General features: G+C 41.0%; 1 protein-coding gene across 1 annotated transcript in view; it reads left to right on the plus strand.

The window, feature by feature from the left end:
* GPATCH2L (G-patch domain containing 2 like) overlaps positions 1-24725 on the plus strand; it is a 58380-nt gene extending 33655 nt beyond the window's left edge. Inside the window, exons 10-11 of the mRNA XM_039232222.1 lie at positions 9978-10072; positions 16297-24725. Coding sequence (XP_039088153.1) covers positions 9978-10072; positions 16297-16457 — 256 coding nt within the window. The 3' untranslated portion in view covers positions 16458-24725. The remainder of the gene's footprint in view (positions 1-9977; positions 10073-16296) is intronic.
* The last annotated feature ends 1788 nt before the right edge of the window (positions 24726-26513 follow it).

Here is a 26513-nt window from a genome sequence, read left to right on the forward strand (position 1 = left end):
GACATTGGATATAAAGTGAGTTGCATTGTTTGGGGTAGGGGAAGAAATTTTTTTAAACTTACATTTATTATCTGATCCTTAAAAAAAATGTACATAGAAGATTCCAGCGGCACATATTTTTGTTTTATATGTGTTAACATAAAGAGTTTCTGCAGATCTCTTAATCATGAGGGTGCATAGTCCGTTAAGTTTGGCAGCCATGGCTCTGTGGGAAATGGCCAGCACAAGTGACCTCTACGCAATTTTTACAAAATGTGGGTGATGAAACCCTGAGCCCTCAGGGCATCTTCTCACTCCCTTGAAGTTGCGGGGCCAGGAGGCTTCCCTGCCCAGCAAGGGGTCAGTCGAGAAAGAGCCATCTAGCTCTGGTGTGGCGGAAGGATAAGATGGGATCCAGAACTGGATGGTTGGCTCTGCACAGAATGGACACCATTTAACAAAGCCTGGAGTCTGGGAAGGAATGTTAAAAGAGTGATGGTGGCAGGGAAGAGGCAGGTGAATGACTGTATTAAAAACTGTTTCGAATGGAAATTTTATCTTTTTCTTGTTCCATTTTATTTGTAGTAGGAAAAGATTTCTTTCAAAGCGTCTGGGCAGCCCTGGGAATTTCACACCCATCATTAGAACGATTTGTGTGTGTGTGTGGTGACTATGTTATCATTAGTGGTATAATTTTATTTTGCGAAGAGAGAAGTGTTTCCTGTTTTATCACAGCTTTCCCCGAGGAGGGCTGGTGTATTAATTTGCTGTATTGCCTCCTGGCTGTTCCCAGGCTGTTTTTCCTCTTCATCATGGAATTTTTAATGGCCCTGGTGCCTCTTGGGAAGCATGTGAGGAAGAGTTCCTCAGGGAGTGCTTCCCTTTTTTCACATGCCTATAATTACTCTCCTTTAAGAGCACAAAGAGTTTGATAATCATGCCTGAACTGTGAAGGTTTCCTCTTGTCAGGTTACTGAGCTGAGGCTGCTTCCTGCCTGGACATTGCCCTTTCCACTCCCACACACTCCACTGCAAGAGAGTGAGAACCCCTTAATCACCCCTTCACTTGCTGGAGCCATTGAGCTCTGGTTCTCAGAGTGAGGCCTGGGGGCTCCTGGGGGGCCATGACCTCAGGTACTCTTTTGTTTAGTATTTCATTGCTATAGGAATATTAGTATTTCATTGCTAAGGAAATAACAGGACCGTGATTTTAAGAGAGCACTACTGATGTGTCATTTTAATACAGCCTGATGGCAGGCACACCTGCTGGGCGAGAGGGTCTTTGTGGTCTTTGTACCACCTAACACATTTGTGGGTTATGCGGTTTCTGGAAATACCACTCTAGAAAGAATTACATTTGGTGGTTTTCAACCCTGACTGCACTTTTGAATCACCTGAGAAGCTTTAAAAAACATGTCCATGTTGAGCCGCACCGCAGAGATTCTGATTTAACTGATCTGGGGTGAGGCCTAGGCACTGGCATTATTTCAAGTACGCAGGTGACTCTAATCCGTGGTCTGGGTTACGAATTGTTGCGCCACCTGCAAGTGGTTTTATGACTAGTGCTTTGTAATTTGCATAACAGGAAATCCTGTTTCATAATGGGCACGAGCTCTGTGATTTGGTATTGGGTGCATGATTCCTTAGGGGAAGTAGAATGCTAGACCCGTCTTGAGAGAGCGACTGAGATGAAGAACAGGGTGTCAGGGCCTCGCCCAGCGCCCAGCACATTGGGACTCACTGTTGGGGGGACGTGCTAGGCAGGTGTTTGGCGAGTCGGTAGGGTGCATGGAAGAAATTTGTAAACCCACTGTTTTGGTTTGGTTGTTTTGGTCACTAGTACTGGGCTGTTGTATTAAAGAAGCAATACTTGTTCTCGGTGGTAGGAATTGCTGCAGCTCAAACAGCAGATGGTGTGATTGGTGTTCTGGTAGAGGCAGTGGTATTGCTGTCAAGGACATGGTTCTAGAATGGTAATAAGGAGCTAGTGCTGGAGGCAGCTTTTCCCAAAATGAGAGATTTATTGATCACGAAGGATAGCTTTTCTTACCATTATTGCTGTAGAAAACCATAACTAGCACTTATCAGTTGTTACATGTCTCTGTGTGATGCACAAGTCATCAGGTGTAGTTTGAGTGTCTTGTGGCAGTTTTGAGTTTTCTCCAACTATCCTGACCTTTCCCCTGTCAGAGGTGTCAGTTTGGTAATATACCACCACTCGCATTTATTTAAGTTTCTGATCTCATATTAGTGGGTGTTAGTGTGAGGCGGTCCCAGGTAAGAATCTTGGCTTTACCTGGGCAAATGACTTAAACCCCTCTACCTCAATTTCTTCATCTTTAAAATGGCAGTCTCTATTTCTACTGGGCTAGTGGGGATCAAAATGAAATAATGTATTTGATTGTTTAGCATACTAGCAGCTAATGTTATTTTTGTTCCATGGTTACTACTCCTACCCTGTCTTTAGGATAAATGCAGTTTTATAAACTTCCAGTCTGCTTCCAGAGTCATTTGCTAATGAGATGTCATACAGATTTTTGAGGTGCTTAAATGGACTATAAGAGGAGGCTTTTGGACAGTGGGTAGAAAAGAGACCTTTCTGCCCATTAGAGAGTTGAGATATGATGGGCTGTGCTCATTGTAATTCATTTAATCTGTTCACAAACGTTAGGATCTGCATATCAGAGTTGTGTGCCCAGCTGGCTGTGCCACTTGACAAGGAGTTTCAAAGAGCAAGAAGACGACTCAATTCACGCTGTTAATTTTGACCTTTGGAGCCACAGTAAACAGCCTCAGGTTTTACCTCAGGGCATAGGGGAAAGAACCTTTTATTAGTCCTCTATCTGCTAGGGATGGGGTGTGCATAGCAGCCCTTGCCCACCTCTTTAGTGCCTTCATTCTGGCCATGTGTGAGGACATGTTTCCGCTGTGACTTGTCCGTAAAGCTGCCCAGCCCTACTGGAACTTCCTGTCAGAGAGTACGCAGCGCTTGAATCTTTTGTCCTTCACCAGATGGTTTTGTTGACAGTGCCTCTCAGCCGACTGGCATTGTGCTGCTTAAGTGGAGTGGCACAAAGCATGTTCCCTCTCTGGCCACTGTACCAGACCCAACTTTCCAATCGATGCAGAACTTTTCTGCTGCTCTGGGTGGCATGAAACCACTCCATGATACCAGCCTTGACCCAGGCCAGGAAAGGAGAGTACATGGAATTTTCAGGTGCTAGTGAGCGCTTAGTCACAGACTGGTGAGGGTTAGATTTGAATGAAAACACTATTGGAAATGCTGGGATCTCTTCCTGTTAGAGAAGCTACCTCTGGGCCCTCTCATTGTGAAGTGGTTTTCTGTCCCTAGCTGCTGCTAGTGTCAGGCCCAGACCCTTTCCTGTGTGCCATCTGAGAAGATAGTTCCTACTGGGTGTTTCATAAACGTCAATTAACCCTGAAGATGAAATCACGTGTGAGGAGGGGGCTTCTTCATTTCTCTAGATCAAATCCTCTTTTCCTTCATTTTACCTTAGCACTTTGTTCTTTGATTACAGCTCAGTGTCTTGCATCTGTTCGTTCTTTACGCACTGGCCTTTCTCACTGCGTTGTGAGTGCCCGGGGGACGGGCCCTCAGCTCAGCCATCTTTGTGTACCCTCTCCACATCCAGCACAGTGCTTTACACGGGGTAGGCCTCCATTAATATTTGTTAAAAATAATTGAGGGGAATAGATTAATAATTAAGGAGAATGGTTGGAATATATGATATATATGACCTTTGGGCCTTAGAAATATCAATAATTTTTTTTCTTGATGTTACTTGTTTGTAGGTGCTTAAGAAAAAATACAGCAAATACCTTTTTATGATAAATTTTATTTTTATTTCCCGTATTTAAAAAGTGAACTTTTCAATGATTTTTAAAATGAGTGATTTTTGAAGGTGAACCATTCCTGAAATTAGCTTGCCATTGGTAGGTAGATTGTTTTCTCTCCTTAGAAACAACTCTAAACATCTTTGTTCTAAATCTAAAGCAGCCACTTCAGTTATTTTTTTTTTTTTTTTTTTTGCCAACATTGGTTCTATTAAACATGCATGTGTTTCTCAAAGTAATTTTTTTTCCCCTAAAAGTACATTCCTGCCCCAGGGACATAGTGATCTGCCCAGTTTCCTAAGTAACACTGCAGCTTTAACGGCTCACCTGATCTTCCAGGTACCTGCACTAAAAAGTAAAATAGAAATGTCATGTTTATGTGTGGATATACAGAATGCTCTTTCAGTTAATTGCCAGTGTTCAGCATTCACCTTCACATCTATGAAATGAATTTAGTTGTTTTTCCTGAAGTAAGGATTTTTAAAGAGTGTGTTTGTTGCTTTTAATGCTCATCCCCCCCCCCCCCAATCAGTTCTTTTTGGTAAATGCCACTGAATGTGATGGTTTTAGGGGAAGTACTCTGGCTGTGATAGGATCGCACCCCAAGAACACTGAGGCCCCGATCAGATGAAACAGAACCAGCATAGCCAGTCTTTTCTTTCAGTTAATTGCTTGTATACTGGGGACAGCATTTTTATTTAAATGACTGTTCATTTCATCATTCTGTTATTAAGTTAAATTTTTCGTAGATCTCTTTTATTGACTAAGTTGGCTTTGGGAATTCGGCATATATATATTTTTTTAACTCAGTAATTTTCACAGCAGATAGAAGCTTATCAGAATTACCTGAGGAGAAATTTCAGAGTAAGCATATATGGATTCTTCCCCTACTCCAGCATGGTGGGACATGCATATTTTGTATAAATATTCTTTCGTGATTCTGATAATCATTGCCACTCCAATTGAGAAGGAAATTTTAATTTTAACTTGGTAGAAATTTTAGCTTAACTGATACTTAATTCTTTTTGCCCCCTGGATAATTGAAAGGACCCTCCCCCACCTATAGTACATGATTTACAACAAAGGAACACCTGTATAGTGCTCTTGACAAAGAGTTTTTAAATATCTAGAGCAATCTTTTACCCTTTCTACCTACAGGGGAGGGGGCTCTCTTTCCCTGTCCTTTGTGAGACCTCACCTGTATATGTTGTCCCTTTTCAGTTTCTGTCTTGGGAGGAGTAGACAGAGATACTGAGTAAAATAACACAAATTAAAGATGCAACACATTGAAAAGAACGGGAGCCGAAGTGGTTAAATACTCCTAAATGAAAGTGAGCATGAGGGGAGGTCAGTTTTTTTTTTCCTTCGCTTTCCTTAATCCTTAATTCTTTATATCTACTGTTATTGATATGGAATTATTTGGGAATAAACCAAAATTGGAACTGCCTCTTGAATAGGAAGCTGCGGCTTGCTCACTTGCACACCCCACGCTCATGCTCCCCAAAATAACACGAGGGGCTCTTCTAGCCCCATGAGGATTACTCTCCACTCCTGACCGGGGCTGTCCTAATGTTTGAAATGTGCTAGGCAGCATGGCAGGTTCTATTTCCTGTCTCTCTTAAATCCTCTTGTGCCGAGCACCCAGCTTCCTCTGTGCTTTCCCCAGGCTCCGGGTTTCCTGGTTTCTGGGTCCTCTTCCCTCTTTGTCCTCCAAGCTTCCTCCCAGGCAGATGGAGCCCTCAAAGGGAAAAATAGATATTCCCAAGTTGTAAACTCTGCCATTAGTAGTGTTCAGTTAAAACCAAAAAGACGGAAAATGCCTTACTGTGTTTTATAATAATTTGACTGTTTCTCTTCTTCCTTTCCTAAATGTTTACTAGGAAGGGACATAGGGAGAGACCTATACCCCTTCTGTACTCACACCTAAGATGTGATGTTATTCACCTTATGAAATATCTCTCCAGCCTGGAAATTGTCTTAAGAGAAATGCATCAAGAGGGAAGGAGCATTAAACTGAGTTTTAGGCATGAACATGGCTTCTCTTTATCCCTGCCTCAGTTTCTCTGTTATCCAGTTCTTTAGCTAGAAAAGCTGTGTGGCTGAAAATAGGACTAGGCTACAAGGTCCTCTAGGGAAGAGACTGTCTCTTTTCACTACCTCAGTAAAAACCACGAACAATGAAGGAAGCAAAAAACCCTCCTGAATAGAAAGGAAATAGTCTATATAAAAATATGTACTTTTACAGCAACAAAATAAGGTAGTTGACTTCATAAGCTTTATTACCTGGGTCCCTTAGAAAGCCTTCAGTTCTTTCCTAAGTTATCGCCAGAGGAATTTACAAAATTTGAAGGATTTAGAATGTTCAAGGCAGTAAGATCAGAATGGGAATGGGGTGGTAGAAGTAGACCATTTACCACAGAGACAAGTAACAGGCTAGAGACTTAGCAGTCAGGGGACATTTAAAGTAGGGACCATTTAGCCTGAAGCCTTTGCCATAACTGAGCAGGGAAGAGTGGGGGTCCGAGAGCCATGGCCCAGAAAGGCAGGGCATCGAGAGGACCACCTGAGTCCACAGCAGCCCCCTAAGGACACTAGAATGTAGTGCAGTGTAATAATCTGTATGCATAGGAGTAAGGTAAGTAATACTTATTTTTTTTTTACTAAAATAAATAAGCATTTAAAAAAGCATATTTCCACTTAAAATGATTAAAAATGTAAATATTTTGGTATATCAGTGACTTCATCTTTTTATTTCCAAATGTGTCATTTCTTGAAAACGTGAAGTAAAGGTTACTGACTGACTAGCTAGGCCAATAAAGGAGTGATAATATGGGCCCTTACCCATCTTACTGACATATATGAAGCATACAAAGCTATGAAAATGATGACTGGTGTATAAATAAAAGGCAGTATTTATTTAGTTCAGCCCAAGTTGATAGTCTGAGAATTAATATCTTTAAACCCTTCTGAGGGGTGCCTGGGTGGCTCAGTCGGTTAAGCATCCAACTCTATCTTGGCTCAGGTCATGATCTCTTGGTTCATGAGATTGAGCCCTGCATCAGGCTCTGCATTGACAGCATGGAGCCTGCTTGGGATGTCCTTTCTCCCTCTCCCCGACTAATGCTCACTCTTTCTCTCTCAAATTAAATAAATAAACATTAAAAAAAAAAAAAACAACCTTTTGAGTACTTAATACTTTGCATTTTGCATCTGTCTCATAAAATTCAGCATTTTGTAAACCTTGGCCTTAAAGAAACAGTGTTTTGGTTTTGTTATTTGGTTCTTTTTGCAAAGTTTTTTAAATTACGCTTTTTAGTGAAGGATAATGAAGTCACATCACATTGAAATAACCTGCATCCGGGTCCAGACATAGAACATTACCAGAAAGAACCCCAGAAGCTCCTGGTGCTTTGTCTAGTCACTGTCCCTCCTCCCCTCTACCCCACAGCCCAAGGGTGACCACTGTCCTGACGTCTAATAACATAGCTTAGTATGAAGAAAGGATGTTAACATCTAAGCTACAAAGTTTTGGAGAGTCCTTTAATGAGCTTACTAGGAAAGAAGAACATGAATATGTACTGTTGCTCTTTATGTGACGTGTCTCTCTTTCTGAAGTACTTCAGGAGGAGCATGCTTGGTTTAGAGCAAAGTGGAAAGTGTGAGTGTGGATCTGTATATACTCAGATCTGTGTTTGTGGAAAAGATGGAAGCCCTGTTCTGTACATTTCTCTATTTTGATAAAAGACAAAATTGTGTGGGATCACTCTGTTTTCTGCCTGTGTCTTTGACTTCAGAGGAATTACCACCTTTCTCTGTAGACTGAAGGCTGGTCCACCTTTGGTATTCTGCCATCTTTGTTTCTTATTATTAATCAGCATGATTTATTCCTAAGACCTTGGTAAGGTATGAAAAATGAATTGTTTTCCTTGCTTTACACATTTGTATTTATATTTCACTTTGGGGGCTTAGATTTAACTATTCATGGGATACTTAAAAGTTAGCTTTTCTTCTGTATAGAAGAGAATGATTAATAAAAGGTGACTTAGATGGAATTTTCCAAAACATGGCCTTTATACTATAAATCTTTGCCTATTGTAGTGTTCTTTGCATTCTGAAGATCTTATGATTTCAATTAAATATTTATCTTTTCTTGTTTATAAATTGAATTGATTCTTAAGCATTTGTATTTAGAGAAAAGAACATACATACTTGAATGCCTTTAAACCTGTGGAAGTTGCCAGATTAGGGGCCCTCTGAATAGGAAAATTTGTCCATTCAGCAGTTGTCTTGGTACTTTGTAAACTAGGTGCTCTTAGATTTGACTGAGGTTCTAGCTTTAAGATTGATAAAGCCATATGAGGGGCTCCTGGGTGGCTCTGTCAGTTAAGCATCTGACTCTTGATTTCTGCTCAAATCATGATCTCATGGTTCGTGGGATCGAGCCCTGCATCAAGCTCTGTGCTGATCGTATGAGACCTACTTGGTTTTCTCTTTCTCACTCTCTCTGTGTGTCTCCCTCTCTCTCTCTCTCTCTCTATCTCTATCTCTCTTTCTCTCTCTGTCTCTCTCCCTCCCTCCCCCCACCCTGTCTCTGCCTCTCCACAGCACATGCACTCTCAAATAAATAAACATTAAAAAAAAAGACTATGAAGCCATGAGACTTGATCCCCAGCTGGGATTACCAATTAGGAGTTCATCTGGTATAATTTTACTAGATTCCTTTTTATGTGTTATATACTCTGGCTATTTTTTTAAAATTTGAGGTAACATACGCATAACAGAATTTGCAATTTTAACCACTTTTAAGTGTACAGTTATTTGGTTTCTAGAACTTTTTACTCATTAATATTAGTTCTAGTAAACAAATACTTAGTGGCCATCAGCTAAGTGCCTTGTGCTGAGGTTAGATCATTGGAAAATTATGAAAGGAGTATAAATATGGTCCCTGTTCTCAAGGAAATTAAGCTTCATTAGGGAAACAAGTTATATGTATTCATGGTCAGTAAGGCCTTGAATGTTCAAGGAAAGCTTTGTGTAAAGGTGAGAATCAGCTTGGTCCTTCATCAGGAGTAGGGTCTGTCTAGTTTGAGAGGAAGGGGGAAGTGGCAACTAAAACAGCCTACCAGCTGTTTGAGTGTTCAGTCCATTGTCTTTCACACAGTCGTTGCTTTTTTACAGCTTTGAAGCACACTGTTTTGTTTTTAAATTAAGCTGAATATTCTGATAAGGGAATACATTATTAGCAAGAAATTAATATTTTTTTCTTACAAATAGTTTATTGTCAAGTTGGTTTCCATATAACACCTAGTGCTCATCCCCACAAGTGCCCTCCTCCATGCGCATCTCCCCCCTCTCCCCCACATCCATCAGTCCTCAGTTTGCTTCTCAGCATTCAAGAGTCTTTCATGGTTTGCGTTTCTCCCTTTCCCCCACCATTTCCCCCCTTCTTCTCCCCCATGGTCCTCAGTTAAGTTCCTCCTAATCCTCCTATACGTGCAAACATAGGATATTTGTCCTTCTCTGCCTGACTTATTTCGCTCAGCATAACCCCCTCAAGGTCCATCCATGTTGCTACACATGGCCAGATTTCATTGTTTCTCATTGCCATGTAGTATTCCACGGTATAGATAAACCACATCTTGCAAGAAATTAATATTTTAAAAAATCACAGAAATCAAACTTAACCTATGATACAGACACTTAAAAATCCAGAATCATAGTGATAGAAGGGTTAAAATTCCTATTAAAATTCTATACAAATATCTGTGTTCATGCAGCATTAAACTTTTCAATATATTACCACTTGGGAGTAGGTATTTCATTAGTGAGTTTAGAACAATTGCAGTTATAGTTTTTATGAAAAATAATTGTACAAAAATCAGCATGTAATGAAACACATTTATTGAAATTAATCTTGAGTGTCTGCTATTCTGAAATTAGGTAAAAAGTTTAGAATGGGTATATATTGTGCATAAAGAATGAGTTATGATTAATCCTGAATAATCTTGTACTTGACAGTTGATGACAAAGGATGGTGCCTGTCTTGTTGGTGTAAGTCTATAATGAGTCAAGGATCTTATCTGGGCTGAACATCATGTCTTAAAAGAACAAAGTGAAAACATTTTCGTTTCTCCTGTCTGCAGACAGGCAAACATACACTTGGGACCTCCATGTTCATGTGACATCAAGAGGAAACGGAAACCTGTGGCCACAGCATCTCTGTCTAGCCCAAATGCAGGTAATTGTATGTAGTTACCATTTCTTAGCACCTGTTGTGTGTCATGCACTAAATTATGTTTTATATACCTTTTCGTCTAATCTTTATAATAAAGTAAGTCATTTTATTCCCATTTTATATGGAAAAATGAGAATTTGCCCAAGGTCATATACATTGTCAGAATTCAAACCCAGTCCTCTCTCACCTGGAAGTCTGTGCTTTTTCACTGTGTCATGTGGCTTTTTTGAGTTTGAATTCTAGTATTCCACTGAATCAGCAGTCTTTAGTCATCTATGCTTTTGTTCTAGCACAGACAAGAGAGTTAGGTCTGTGTTAATGACAATCCAGACAGGATGGCGGTTTAGTCAGTAGTCAGGGAGCCACACGGATTTATTTACTTTCTTATTTGGTACACAGTACAATGCATTCTCACTGTTTTTATTTGTCGTAGAGTACTAATACTTTCTTAGTCATGGAATTTCTATTTAAAAACACTTTTTAGGGGTACCTGGGTAGGTCAGTCAGTTGAGCATTCAACTCTTGATTTCAGCTCAGGTCATGATCTCATGGTTGTGGAATTGAGCTCCATGTCCAGTGCAGAGCCTGCTGGGATTCTCTCTCTCCCTCTGCCTCTCTCCCCTACTCGTGTGCTCTCTCCCTCTCTAGAAAAACAATCTTTCTTTTTTTTTTTTTTTTTTATTTATTTCTAGGAGAGGGAGAGAGAGACAGCGTGAGCAGGGGAGGGTCAGAGAGAGAGGGAGTCACAGACTGAAACAGGCTGCAGGAGCTGGCAGTCAGCACAGAGCCCGACGCGGGGCTCGAACCCACGAACCGCGAGATCATGACCCAAGTGAAAGTCGGACGCCCAACCGACTAAGCCACCGAGGCGCCCCTAGAAAAACAATCTTTCAAGTTAAAACCTTTTAGTTTTCAGAGCAAAACCAGTTGATTGGAAACCGAAATAGTGGTTATGTTTGGTGAACAGTAGTGACCAGGAGAGGACATAAAGAAGTCTAGGAAATGCTGTATGTCAACCACTAGGCAGGGATTATGAGAATGTATACATATGTAAAAATCCATTGGGTTGTACATTTATGATTTATGCACTTTACATGTGTTATCCTTAAAAGGGGAGGATAGTTATTATTTATATCAGAAAGTATATTGGACGTTTGTAGATATTTTTCTTTGGAGTTCAGAGAAAATAAACATAATTGGTAATCAGGACATTTTTATGTTATTTCAATACAGTTTAGGATGAATTGCTCTGGTTAAAAAGATCATATCTATTTGTAGGATCTATCAGAAATACCTGCAGTTATTTTCTTGACGATGGTGAATTCACCCTGAGGGAGTTGAGTATATCATAGATTATTTTATTTTCTTCAGAAAATACTATATATTATATATATAGATCAAAGCAGTTGATAGCTGAATAAAGAGTAGGCCTCAGACAGAGGGGGAACTTTCTCTCCCTCCCTGAATTTAGTAAGTTTCAGTGTACATTGAAATTGACCTCTTTTAGCTTCTGTTTGGGGTAGCTGCTTGGTAATGGTTCTTATTGGACAATCTTAATCACAGGTCTGGTAATTATAATAATTTTTTCCAGTGATTCCTATATGGCCATGCCCTGAGCTGATTACTTTGCATGCATTATTTCATTTAATCTTTGCAACAGCTTATAAGGTAGATGCTATTTTTATTCCCAATTTACACATGAGCAAATTGAGGCTTACAGAGGTTAAATCCCTTCCCCAAGGTCACATGAGTGATAAATTTCAGAGCCAAGTTCAAACCGGTTTCCCTAGGACTCTCGAGCTGCCCTCTTAGGCACTTCAGGTGTTCTGTGTTATATAAGGTAGAATCGGTTCCAAACTGTATCGAAACCCAGATCCTCATTCACTCTGTGGTATTGAAAGCATTAAAACACAGTCTCCTGTTCTTATCTTTTTTTTCTCCTTAATGTCTAGCTTCTGTTTTTAGTTTTTCATTGTTCATAAGACTAGAACTGTTGAGAACAGTTAAAATCCTTGTTCCATACTCAAATCAGGAAATGTACTGGGAGGCATTAAACAAGACTTGGGCATTAAACATTTCTCCTACTGAGCTCAACCCCTCCTCTCACTTGTTGACTAAGGTCTGCTTCACTGAACATTTTCTTTTTTTCTATCCGCAACCCGAGTGCCCCATGGAGGTGAAGGACATAGCCCGAGCCCGCACCATCAGTCAGTAGAACAAATGGGCTTGCTCTGCCTAACATCGGGCCATCTCGGATTCCACCTCTTTTATAGAAATGAGTGATGAAGAGAGGTGCGTTCCGCTTTGCCGCTGTATTAATACACATCAGGGGCCAGCTCCTGGCACTAAATCACGCTACTGCATACATCTGTTATCGGACTCTTCACCAGTGTGATGAACAAGACTGCAGATAGAGGCTTCCTTGTGTCATTCTTTATAGGATTTTCCTAAAAGAATAAATAGCTCAGATCTCTGCCAACACTCTCCCCTGTCACTGTGATGAATTCAGCTTCTTTCTTAAACATGCAGCCACAAATCTTTTCCCGTTTCCCCTCCCCCACTGGTGGAAAGTTTTGAGTTGAGATTGACTGAATTTAAAGGTATTAATAAGGCTAGAGAGGTGAAGAGCAGAAGGGAGTAGCTTGTCTGGTCTTTTTATATTAATACTAAGGAAAGGCCAAGGAAAAGGGCCTTTTCAGTAGGTCATTAAGTAGATCTTGAAAGTGTAGCGCCTTTATTTTCTTCTTTTTATCTCTACTCCCCTTCCCTTTATGACTTTATAACCTACACAGGTGTTTGGTACACACCTCTATCTGCAGGTAAAGGAGAGTTGGGGAGTGGTCTGATACCATATTCAGAGCTCTGTCTATGGTCAGAGCCTCTTCTGACCTGCCTGTCTCTGGGATAGGATGTGTCCTTAGAGCATCAGTGGGAAGGATACTCAGCAATTAATGTGTTAACTACTTACATCAGATTCCACATACCAGGTCATTGACACCGGAGATGCATTTGCAAGGGCAGGAATTTTTATCTCTTTTGCTCACTTCTGTACCCCTAGTATCTAAAATAATAGCACAGAGAATGATCTCACTAGATATTTCCTGTATGAATAAGTGAGTAGAATCTTAAAGTTGAAACAAAGTTATTCTGAAAATTATTCTACCCTTGTGACTGGATTCAGTAGTTCATTGTAAGTTGGCCTTTTCCCAGGAGTCATAGGGCTGATTCTTAGTGCCCCTTTTTATTTTTTTTCTTATTGCCCCTTTTTAAGGTTTAAATAGTTTTTAAAGTTAAAAATGTGTTTTAGTAAATATTGAATGGCTATAGAAGAAGAATTATAGAAGATCTATAAGGTGTAAAGAAAAACAACATAGCAAATATCCACATACCTACCATCCACTTTAAGAAAAACATCACCTTTCAAGTCTTTTTCTCACTGTCCTCAGAGGTCACCTTTGTCCTGATATGTTTTTTGTTATGTTAGTATGGGTTTTTTTAATCATTTATCATTCTTTGGGGTTTGTTTTCAAATTGCTTTAACAGACATATGACTCTCTAAAGCAATAACTTGTCTAGTTAGCATGTTTTGGAAACTTGTGTTAATGAAATATCCTATTTTATATGTTACAAGTTTCACCTAGTTATATTAGAGATTCACTGATGTTTTGTCCTGCCCAAATCCTTTCTTTTTCCTGCCGTATGTAGGATATTCTGTTGTACGAATATGATGATTATATTACAGTTAAACATTGCTAATGGACATTTGGATTATATCCCATTATATGCTATTATGAAAAATACTGTGTTCTCTGGGAGAAGAACGTTGTGCAAAAGTGTTTCTGGGCCACTTCCCACTCCTTAGGATGGCTGTGTCAGGGAACAGGGAACAACATGTTGGGAAAGATGTAGAAAAATTGGAATTTTTGTGTATTAATGGTGGGCATGTAAAATAGTGCAGCCACTGTGGAACACGGTGGCGATTCCTCAGAGTTCCAGACATAAAACTGGCATATGATCCAGCACTTCTGCTTCTAAGTGTAAACCCAAAGGAACTGAATGTATGGATTCAGATACTTGTATACCCATGTTCATAGCAGCGTTATGCACAATAGCCAAAAAGTGTAAACAACCCAAATTGATAAATGTATAAATTGATAAACAACATGTGGTATATACATACAGTGGAATATTATTTGGCGTTGGAAAGAAAAGAAATTCTGAGATGCTACAGCATGGATGAAGACATAATGCTAGGAGCGCATGGGCGGCTCAGTCGGTTAAGTGTCTGACTTTGGATCAGATCATGATCTCATGGTTTGTGAGTTTAAGCCCCGTACTGAGCTCTGTGCTGACAGCTCAGAGCCTGGAGCCTGCTTCAGATTCTGTGTCTCCCTCTCTCTCTGCCCCACCCCCATTCACACACACTCTCTCTCTTTGTCTCTCTTTCTGTCTCTCTCAAAAATAAACATTAAAAACAAGAAATAATCCTAAGTGAAATAAGTCAGACACAAAAGGAGAAATACTGTATGATTTTAGTTACATGAAGTACCCAGAATGGTCAAATACGTAGAAACAGAAAGTAGGATAATGGTTGCCAAGGTCTGGGGAGAGAGAATAGGAGTTACTATTTAATAGCATAGCCTTTGCATTTGGGATAGTGAGGAAGTCCTGGCAATGGATGGTGGTGATGGTGCTGTAGCATTGTAAATGTACTTAATGCCACTGAACTGTACCCTTAAAACTTGTTAACATGGTAAGTTTTATGTTATGTGTATTTTGCCATAATAAAAAATATACAGCAAAAAACCCCAGTTTTCCTAGGATAAGAGGTTTTTTCCCCACTTGGTTGAATACCATATAGTAATGTTAGATAAAGTTTTGTGAAATTTATTTTCAGCTAAATATGAGTAAGTGAGCGTGTTTTGTGTGTGTGTGTGTGTGTGTGTGTGTGTGTGTGTGTGTGTGTATGTAAGAGAGGAGAGACAGAGATTTGGGTTGTGGTGTCAAACGTATTTCTTACTACTATGGTTGAGGTTCCAAAATGTTTGAAAGCTGCTACCCTCAAGAAACTCTTGTTTCAGGGCCATAGAATAGTAGCCTGCAGATTTTTTTGTTTTGTTTTGTAAAAACTCACAGTGAGAAGTTCATGTTTGAATATGTAGGTTGGTATACATGTAAATCTGAAATAAATTCTTGGGGTCACTCTGATATATATTACTCCTTTTTATTAAGAAAAAAAAAATACTGGTCTCAGTCTACTAAAGTGATTTGGTGACCCACAATTTGAAAATTACAGTTCTAGTTACATTCCTAGGAGTGGAATTATTGAGTGACAAGGCAAAACAAAAACTTTCTAGGTTTTGCTGTATTTTAGTGTATATCCATTTGCTCTGAACAGAGTGGGCGTGATGATGGTTTGTACCACTCTGCTTGGGCATTTGGAAATGTGAGGACAGTGTTTGGTCATCACAGCAACTGAGGAGTGCTTTTGACACTCAGTGGGTGGGGTGCAGGACGGTAAGTGCCCTAAAGTATACAGGGCAGCCCTGCACAAGCAGTGACTCTCGTGTCCAGAATGTCTTTGGTGTCCTTGTTGAAACACACTGGGCCTGACACTGCGGCTTTTCCACCATTTTTCTTTTTGTTCGCTAGTTATTGGTAACACTGTGTTATTGGCAACACTGTGTTATTGGCGGCATGGACTGTAACAGAAAGAGCCTAGGGCTTGAAGTCCAAAATCAGAGTTTGAATCTTGCTACTTAAATGATGTATCTGCTGTCTCTCTGCCTCCGTTTTTTGATCCAGAAAATGGAGATGACAATACCTACTTCCAAGGGTTTGCCTTAGGAAATAAGATTATGGTTGTACAGTATTTACTAGCTCGTAAGTGCTCCGTAAGTGCTATTGATGTCCCAACATTATGGTTGTACCGTATTTATAAGCTCGTAAGTGCTCAATAAATGATAATGACTACATTATGAATTTGTACTGCTGTATTTATTTGTTCAGTTAAACCCATTTTCTCAGGTAGAGAAATCTTAAATCTTGCCTTTATTATTATTATTATTTTTTTTTTTGGAAAGGAAAAAGAGAAACCTTATGTGGCCCCTTGGGTTAATAGATTATAAAATAAAAGGATTCAGAAATTTTGCATTGAAGTGTCTTTGATTCTAATTTGTCTCCCCTTGATCTTTTCTTCCTTATTTTCATTGTAAACACCTTACCAGTTCACGTGGATGTAGTGGAGCCAACCACGCCAGCCTCACAGGTCCAGAAATCTCCAAACCCTGAGTGGTTGGTCAGGACCTCTACCGCAGAGAAAGCCACTGACCCCGCTGCAGCTACGTTTTTTAAAATGCCACCAGAAAAGAGCCCTGGATACAGCTAGAGAGTGGGAGCATACCCACCGGGAGCCGCTGGGTGTCGCGCAGTGCATCCTAGAGGCCGTGTCGCAGAGCCTTGCGTCTTGCAATTGACATTCCCAGCCTTTTTACCACCAGGATGACCCCTCTTCAGACAAAGCAGTGGACTCTTTCTCTTAGAAAATCATGTCGTGCAAATCTGGTTTTAAGAAAAAAGATTAGTAAAGTAGTGCAGCAGCAGTTTAAAAAAAAAAAAGGGTCATCCTCTGCTATTTGTTACATTGCTGTTGTTGTCCCAACAGTTACCTGCAGCCCCGTTTACAGAGCTCTTGCTTTTTGCAGGTATGTCTCTTTTCTTGAGAAACTAGTAACTGCTTTTGCATACTTTTTGTTTAGAGCTTTTAATACCGTTTGAGGAAGTCCCAAATTGGTAACCAGTTCTAGACAGATTGAAACACTGAGTTAAGACCGGCATGTGGAATTGTATTTGCCAAGACCGGGTTTGCCTTTGAGCTTGGTCTTGAGTTCACTGATCGTGCCAGTAAGCTAATTCCATCAAGTTCTCATTTTGGAGCCTCAGACAAGAGACACCAGCGGCCTGGACAGTGGGAACTTCTTCCAGTTTTCTAAATGGCCTAATAGGACCTCCAGCAGCTGCATTGTACTTGGCCTTATTTCCAGAGTTGGTGTTCTCCTGCAAGAGGATATCTATACCCATGATGTGATGAAGAAAATGGTTTAGTTGTTCAGCAGACTTAAAATAGTCAGTGGATTGTGTCTTAATACTTCATGTCACAGTGTAAGCTTTTATGTACTAAATGGGAATTTTATTGTTAGTTTATAGGTCAATAACCTGCAGCAGAAATTCACACTCTATTATAATAATGGCTTCTTGGGGCCGTACTTTGGGGAGAAAAATGTCTTTTTGACACGACTTTATACTTGGCGTGTTTATGACGGCTCAGCTGCATGTGGAGTTATGTATACAGCCATGCCTGGGGTTGGATGCCGCTTTGTCAGAATGAGGGATAAGGGACTGCCTGGAGCTGCTAGGGAAAAGCTACCCTTTCTAAAAAAGTATTATCAAGAGTGTCTGTCATTTAGAGGCCTGGTTGACAGAAGGGTTCTTTCCTTGTACGAACTGAGTACATTTTCTCTGAAATGCATAGGAACTGTTCTCAGTGTGCCCACCGCTCTGGTAACATTCCAGAGGCCAGCCCTGCACCTGGATTTTTCGGCGCTTGAATAGGTGCTGAGTGTCAGGACAGAGCTTCCTTCTTCTGAAACGCAGTTGTCCCTTTTGCTCACACAGAATGTGAGGGTGGGATGCTCTATCATGTTCCCTTTAAAAACTGTAGTCTTTATCAGTGCCAAGTCCAGGACCTTCTTGTTGATGGGTGGGTGTGAATCTAGCTGGAAAGGAGGACTGGAAGGTAATTTACATAGCACTTTCTGTAAGACGGAAACAACAGGTCAGCTGTCTGTAACGAGGAGATTATGGGTGAGCGAGAGGCATTAAAGCCAACGCAGCATCTCTGGGGGCCTCCCCTGGGTCTCATGTAGTCGTGAGTGTACCTCCCTTCCCTTGGGGCTGCAGCTGTGGCAATATAGGAAATAAAGTGCCTGTCGAATATGAAATGGCACCACCGAATTGTTGTAGTGATGAAGGTAGGTTGGATTATCCCGTGTGCATTCTTACCTAGTCCCCATTGTGTCCTGAGACAAATCTCTAATGTAATTTGTTGGATTTAAGGGAGAAATCCATGGACATAATTTTCTTTTCTTTGCACTAAGCTCTGGCTCTTGTAGAGATGGGTGCTATGATCATAGCCTGTTCAGACCTCCACAATGCAGGTGGCATTGTGGCCTAGCAGTTCTCCTTTCTCCCTGTGATTACACATAATTTACATAGACAACTGTATTTACATTGTAAACATCTCTAGGATGTAAGGGCAGGTGACTGCTGCCATTTTTCAAACCAGAATGGTAACAGTTTAGCAACTTGCCCAGATATCACATAAGCCAAGACTAAAATCCCCAATTTTCAGACTTCCTCTGCCCTGGGCTATAATCTTTTTTTCATAGACCTGAGTCCCTCTGAGAGCCATAATTTTGAAACCGTGTGTCATGGATGTTTATCATTGTTCTTGGGCACGCTTTTCTACATATTTTGAATACATTCAGTGGGAATTACCCCCAAATGCCATATCTACCTGTACGAAGTGGGGAAGAAAATTAATTGCCTAACAAATAGCCATGAATACTTAGCAACACAGGGTTGTAAATTGTGCTCCTCATTTTAAGCTGCTGCATAAGCATGCTTACCAGAATGATTAACCCACTTTCTTTGCTTGTTCTCTGTATGAATCAATTCCAGAGGAGTAACCTTAGAATGGAGTGTTTTTTGAATCTTAAATTTTACATTTCTTGTTTATATGGCAAAGTGTATGATGCCATACACTGAGAAAAGTCTGTTACCTTTCAACAAAGGATGTAATTTCAAGAGCAGGTTTTGTAGTCTGTTGAAAATACTCTCCTAGCATCACTTCCTTTGAGGGTAGTGATTGAGCTCACATGCATTTGATCTGCTCAAAACTAGTAACTGAAGCCGAGTCCCATACTTCTTCCTTATTTCAGGATTCTGATTTTCCTAGCTGGCTACACAGCCTGCCTGTCTGAATCCTAAGCTTCAATATTTTGCACAGTGGGTACAAGTCAAGACATTACCCACTTGCATGAACACCGTTCATAAAAATTAGTTTTGCTTATGAATTTAAAGGGATTTGAGATTTTTTTCATTTTAAGGGAACAAGTTCATTTGCATTACCTCCTGTGTTACTTTTTGGTAAGAACTGTGCAGAAGGAATTAGCTGTTTACATGGTGCCAAATTTAGGAGGGGCAGCGTGTGATCTTTATTGAGTGGTGTGTGCTTGATAAATAGGCACATTTAACCTTGAATTCTTTTGAAATCAAAGGCAGTTGAAAATACCAGACAGCATTGTTTTGCTGGGCTGTGGAACAGGCTGCAAACAAGGCCATTTTGGCAGCAAAGTGACCAAAAGCTGAAATAAAACTTCTTAGTCTGTGATGCTTATGGCATCCTTTGCTAAGTCCAGCTGCACACCGAGGACAGGTATTGAAACTACTTAGGAATCCCACCTAGATGGCTCTGATCTGTCCTTATATTGTGGAGTCAGAGACAGCCCAGACCACAGCATGGGAGGTTCTGGAGCTGCAGAGGAGCAGAGCCACCACAGAGGTCACTTAGAGTGTCAGGAGGAAAGCGCTAGGTGGCAGTGTCCTTGCTGATGTGATGGCTTCTCCACTTTGGCTCCAAGGTTCCTGATGATGTTTGATTCACTTCTGGTCTTCTATTTTGACTTCGTTTTTGTGGTCAGAGCCACATGCATTTTGTTTCCCGAGGTGAAGACTATGTAAAAATCTCAGCATTACAGGCCGTGTTCAGTGGTCTGAAGTCTAGTGAAATTTAGCTGAGCTGGGGTGAGAACAGACTGGCTTACTCTAGCAGCTGTGGATGCAGTCTAGCTGGGGGTGGGGTTTACAGGGTGTATCAGGATTCACGTGGTGGCCGGAGGGATGGTGAAAGATGCAGTTTGCTCTTGGTGTCAGCTGTTTCCTTTGTTAATACTTGAGCCATCTTACTTGTCAGTATTTGGCGCTCATCTCCCGCGCCAGCCATGCCAGCTAGTGGAGTTACTGATGGTGGTGGCAGTCAGGATGGGCTCCTATCCCATCAAGAAACAGTACAGAGGTAGTTGGTGGGTTCTGTCAATGCACTAAACTCAAGGTGGCCCAGAGATGCTTTCACCTACATTAAGATCCCAAAAGAGATGAATGTCAAATGCCTGGAAAAGCAACATAGGATAGAAACCAGCAAAATGAGTGATATTGCTGAAGCGTATAGATTTGTAAGGTTTTTAACAAGCCCAGCAAAACAAACTTAGCCACTGCAAATAGACATGATAAGCAGATGGGAAAATTGCCGAGGTTTTGGAATATAAACTTTTCAAGCTCAGTATTGAAGAATGAGGCAGATCCTGAAGATGTTCGCAGGGGAAAGCAATCTTGGGAAGGCTCAGAAGAAGGCGTGACGAAGAGAAGGGGACATGCTTCGAACAGAGGTGCTAGGGCCTCTAGACCGACAGCAGCAGGACGATCCTGTCCCGACCACACCTACTGGATCATAAATGGAGGGTCTGGGGCAGTCTTACAAGCCCTCCAGGGGACTCTGGGGTAGGCTACATTTGCTTGCAAACCACAGGCTTTGCATACTTAAATGTTTTAAGATGTTGGTGTCCCCCTATGCTCTAAGGTGCACTTACATTTCGCTCTATAAGTATAGACGTGTTTTATATATGATTCTTTGCAGAAATTGTTAATGTCTTTATTTCCCATACTTTTCCCCTGAAGCTCCTAAAAAATCTCCTGGAAATATTGGGAAAGGATGATGTGGAGAAAAATGTCATCAAGGCCATATTTAGGTGGATGGAAACAACTTTTAACGTGGGTTAAATAACTGAATTTTTAGTCCGTGTATGATAGTCATTTTTTACAACAGACCGTAAAACATTTGTGTAAGATACTGCCATCTATGATTTCATAATATTTGCTCATTACATCTGGGAGAATGTTGTGTATTTTCCAGCATAATCATGATGAAGTCGTTAAAATATGGCTCACAAAAATGAAAATTGGAGGAAAAAAAGCACCCTGAGTACCTAGTGTTGTGTAATAAATACTTGAGTAATTGGTGGTCTTTTGCTAGAACTTAATCACACCCTCTTGTCTTTGTTTTATGTTTCAGCGATGCTACAGGGGTTGGTGACCAGCAGCAACAGCATGTTCTGTATTTTTTTGTTGTCTGACTCATGGATTCAGCATTTCAGAATATGGTACCTTAATTCTAAAGCTTTGAAATGAAATCATGACCATTTTTTTCTTTAGGTTTTATTTGTATGAATTAGTTCCCTGGTGTCATTTCCTCAGGTACCCATGTCGTTCTGTGCCCAGGTGTGATTTTATAAAGGTGATTAAGGGAGGACACGGAGAGGTCTGTGCCACTGAAAGAAAAGTTGAATCTTAAGTTCCCCTAGAAACGAGGCAGGGCTTGCCATGCAGGCCCACAGGTCGAAAGCCAGGTTTGGGTCAAGAGGCAGAAGACAGGAGCAAGCACTAGGTTTAGGCCAGAGCTTTTGTTGGGGTTTCCTCTATGAAGACAAGGCAGGGCAGTGTGAACAGTTTGGAAGTGGCTAGTTTGAATAATTCTGGGGCCTTTGGACTATAGTGTAGTCTCTGGTTGCCTGGTACCTGGCCCTTGGGGTGACTGCTTCCTGGAGTGGAATTGGCCAGATGGAGGGGGTAGGGCTCCTTCAGACCTGGTTAGTTTGCACATCAAAAGTGTGCTGCTGGCAGAGTCCTTTGCTGTCTCTCTGAGAATCAGCTAGCCCTGGGAGAGACAGTGTTTCCCTAGCCAGAAAGGGGTTTTAATCTGTTAAAACATTGTAATCTACAGAAAATAAAAAACAGGATTAACACATGTTTAAGCTGTTAAGTTCTCCTTTCAGTTTAAAACACCATATAATTTTCCTTTTCCATCTTGAAAGCCAGTTAAAAATACCTCTGACCAAAATGTTAGTGTTACTACATACTATCAAGGTATGGGAATATAAAAAGATTTTTAAGATGTAGATTATGAAAATTAATGTTTTCTTTCTCTAGAAGTGAGTTCTGACCCTTGAAGATCCCTCATTCAAATGTTTTTAATTGAAAAAGAGAAAACATCAGAGAACTTACAGACGGCCGTGGTGGCTTTGACTTAAATCAACCTCTTTCAGTGTGTGCAGACCCTGCCTCTTGCCCCTCCCAGCGGGCCATGTATCTCTCCATGAACAGTTGCCATGATTTTGCAGACTCCCAAAACCATGGCGACGCTTCGAATTGCTCTCAGTATTCATCCCACTCCTCTTGTCAGTAGCTATTGCAAACCAAGGCCGTTTCAAACTCTTCTTACCCCCACCTTCTTTCCAGTTCAGCAGCTAATCTCCCCCATCCCGTAGCAGGTAACAGACCATTAGGCAGGAATCCCCCGTTGCACACCTTTCCTCACCTCCTTCTTGCAAGTGCCTGTCATACCCAAGACAAATCCCTTGTGCTCTATGCCCTGGGTCCCTCTCCTTTGATCAGACAGCTTGCTCAGTCTAACTATAGCTTCTCACTCCTGTCACGGAGAGCTTTGCATTTGAACATGTTTTAAAGATTCCCTCTTCAAACAAAAATACCTTTCTCAACTCTTTGAACTCCTTGACTACCAAAAATACTGCCCTCACTTGCACTTCCCATTCATTAATTCTCAATCCACGGAAGCAGTAGGTTTTAACCCTGGCTGCACATTAAGACCACCTGGGGAAGATTTTTTAAAATTCTTATTCCCCCAACTGAACCACAGAAAAATCACTTCTGAATGAGGAGGCAGGACAGACTTCATTTCTTTTTAAAGCAATGGTGCAGGTGGGGCTGAGAACCACCATACCAAACCCTGGGCTGCTACACTCCCCACCATTAAAATTGTTTTTGCTGGGTTCACCAGTGATTTCCAGGTGTCAAAACTCAGCCCTTCAGTTGGTCATTATGACATCATCCTGTACAACCACTTCCTTTTTGGAATTCTCCCTGCTCTGACCCTGCTTTCTCCTGATTTTCCCCCTGCTCTGCTTTCTCAGTCTCTACAGGTGGCAGGATCAGTTGGTAGATCAGTCCAACACAGACTGGATGTCCCTGTCCTCCAATATTTCAGCTAACACCCGTGGGTAATGTGCCCCTTTGCCATACCATCCAATGCACTGACTTAAAGCACGGACTTGGAGTGAAGCATTTGCATTCATTAATAATTGTTGTAGACTTACAGGGAAGCATGCTCAAGGTCTCTGCTCCTTTGTTTCTCTTGTCCCACATAGGTAGGAAGATTTCTAATCATATTTGTCAGATTCTAAGATTCATCAGACCCCTATTTACTCTTGGAGTTGCCATTCATGAAAAGCCAGGCTTGAAGTCTGGTCCCTCTTCTGCTTTCTCCTCTCCAGGGTCTTGGACCAGTAAGGAGGCCTGGGTCTACTTTCACGTACAAGGAGGCTTCCCCCATCTAGTGCTCTCAGTTTTTTACTTTCTGCTTCTGGTAAGAGTTTAGTTTGGGCTTAGGGTGTGAGACAGACTCATTTCCTCACTGATTTTGACCTTTGATACCATGTTGGATCTTGGGGTTTCAGGCTCTAACCCTACTAATCATAAAGTGGAACTTGATTTTCTACTTTATTACCATCACGGCATGCTGCCTCTGAGACTATATGTAGGAGTTCCACCCTCACCAGAAGGGATCCTGTGTGTTCCTGGCTTCTTTGAATCACTAGTTTCTGATTCAAAATCTGGGATGAGGGATCTGATTAGTACTCATGTGCCTATCTATCCTAGCTGCAGGAAGTGAGAATGAGGTTATCTGGAATGTGTAGCTTTTGTAGGGGGTGGACGAATTCCTCAAACATAGGAGAGCAGTTCATGCTGGACAGCTGATAAGAATAACAAAGGTCCACTTGGGCCATTCATTGTCCTATTTACTGACTCAGCAAACATGTATTCAGCGCTCAGTAACCCAGTCATCGTCAGGGATCTTTTGGGGTAGGTGGCTGCTATGAAGCAGGATATTCCCAGGGTCCTTAGATATACTCTGCTTGAAGCCAGTCTGACCCTTTCCAGAGCCCCTTATAATGATGAAGATAATAATAATAATGACTAGTTACTGAGTGATTATTCTATGCCAGTTGTCAACAGCATCTCAGTCTTCAACAACTCTAAGGTAGGTGAATTTATGTTAGTTTTAAATGAAATGAAATAATGCTTACAGTTATAGAGTAACTTGCTCAAAGTCACATAGTTAATATTCAAGCCAGCATTCACACTGCAGGTCTTTTTGGTGCATGACTTTCTGTTCCCAGCAACACTCTTTGCTGCCTCTTTTCACAATATAAATGAACGGTTGGTGACCATGTATATGTCAGATAAGCTGTGTGCCACTGGTCCCGGGTCATCGGACACTCTTTTACTCCATTTACCTGTCGCTCCTGGTCAACATGGTCAAAGCAACTGTGAATGGGCTCACCTCATCTCTGTGCCAACATCATTGAAAGAAGATAGACGGTTTCCGTGGCATCTTCTTAAAATGACCTATTTTTATTTTTGGAAGCTACTAGAGCAAAAGTCAATAAAATCTTCGAAACCTGTGGCAGGTATTGTCCTTTGTATGCCAAAGCAAAATGGATTCCTAAGCCGTGAGGACATATACTTTGAATTGTTAATGGTAGTGATGGACTGTTCTGAACATTTTGCTAAGCACCTCATAGACCTGCTAGCAATAAAGCTGTCCTAACAGTTTGGGTCTTAATAAATGTCCTTTCACTCAGTAGATGTGAATAGAACACATTTGATGCCAAGCACCCTGCTTGCTGCTGAATATACAAAGAGGAAAGGCATTCCTGCTGTCAGGATATTCATGGCCTTCTGAGGAAGAGACCAGGAGAGCAAATATTATAATGTAGAATGATAAATTTTGAGATAAGAATACCAAGGTATCTTGGCAGCAAGGAGGAAGGCACCCGAACTCAAACTGGTTAGAGGGAGGCTTTAAAAAATGCTGGACCAAGTCCTGAAAGATGAACAGGAGTTTAGTGAAGAAGAGAATGAAGCCATCCTGCATAAAGAACATGGTTTGTACAGGGCACTGCAAGTATTTTTGTATGGCTGACCGCATACAGAAGCAGGGACAGGTAGGCAGGAGGCCAGTGAAGGACCCTGTGTGAACTGGCTTGCTTGTCGATTTGGAGGGCTGTTCAGTATTCCTCTGCTGTGCAGTCACGGACAGCCTACTACAACTGGCCCATTGTGCAAACAAAGCCGGAACTGAGATGTTCCCAAGTTTCCATCCCCTCAATCACCTCCCTGGAAAATATAACCAGATCATCTGTTTCTGGGAACTCCTGACATGCTTAGGAGCAGATTAATAGTTTGCACCATGGCTGACCGAACCCTTCATGAGTTCTACCATGATACCATTTTGAAGTTACTCCTCTTAAACCACCCTGTCTTGGTAGAATTTAATGCACAGTGTGGTAGTCTTAATTCCTAGTAGCGTTCTTCAGTAGCAATGTTGCTACTCTCACCTATGCATTTGGGGATTTTTTTTTCCTCAGTGGTGACCAGAAATTTGTTTTGATCAACTCACACTTTATATTGGGGAACTCTGCAATCTTTGCAATTTCAAGGCTGAAGAAAGTGTCTGTAGGATAAAATGAGTGCACCTGGCCCATATGAAGCCCATATTAAGCATTGATTTTGGTCTCATTAATACCATGCTATAAGTAAAGTTAGCTGAACTCTTTGAAATGGTGTAGAATGGAACCAATTAAATGGTTTTGGCCAATAGTGGTGATGAATGGCCCTTTTTCTGGTGTTCCACGTTAGTGTGACTTAGGGCCTTCTCTCCACATTCTTTGGAGCTCTTGATTTAAAACCTTTTTTTTTTAATTTTTAATCTTTTAGTTTGAAATTAAGTTTAGACTTACAGGAAAGTTGCAAAAATAGTGCAGGAAGTCGCCATATGCCCTTCTCCCAACTTCTAGTGTTAACTTACATAGCTGGGGTACAATTATTGAAACCAGGAAATTAATATCGACACAATCCAGTTAACTAAACTACATGCTTAGTTGAATGCCATCCATTCTCCCTGTTATGTCCTTTCTCTGGTTAAGAATTCAAGCCAGGATCCATTTGTATTTGGGTCTGTTTCTGAGCTTTTGATTGTGTTCACTGGTCTGCTTGTCTCCTTGTGCAGAGTAGCACGCTCGTTTCAGTAATAGACACTTTATAGTATATTTTAATGTCTGGTAGAACTAGTCTCCTTTCATAATTTTTCTTTTCCAGTGTTTTCCTGGCTATTCTTACATGTTTGTTTTTCCACATAAACTTTAGTATCAACATGTCTAACTGAGATTGCATTACATTTATTAGCTCACTT

This window comes from Hyaena hyaena, unplaced genomic scaffold (genome assembly GCF_003009895.1).
Source record: "Hyaena hyaena isolate Hyena2069 unplaced genomic scaffold, ASM300989v1 scaffold_65, whole genome shotgun sequence".
Classification (NCBI taxonomy): domain Eukaryota; kingdom Metazoa; phylum Chordata; class Mammalia; order Carnivora; family Hyaenidae; genus Hyaena; species Hyaena hyaena.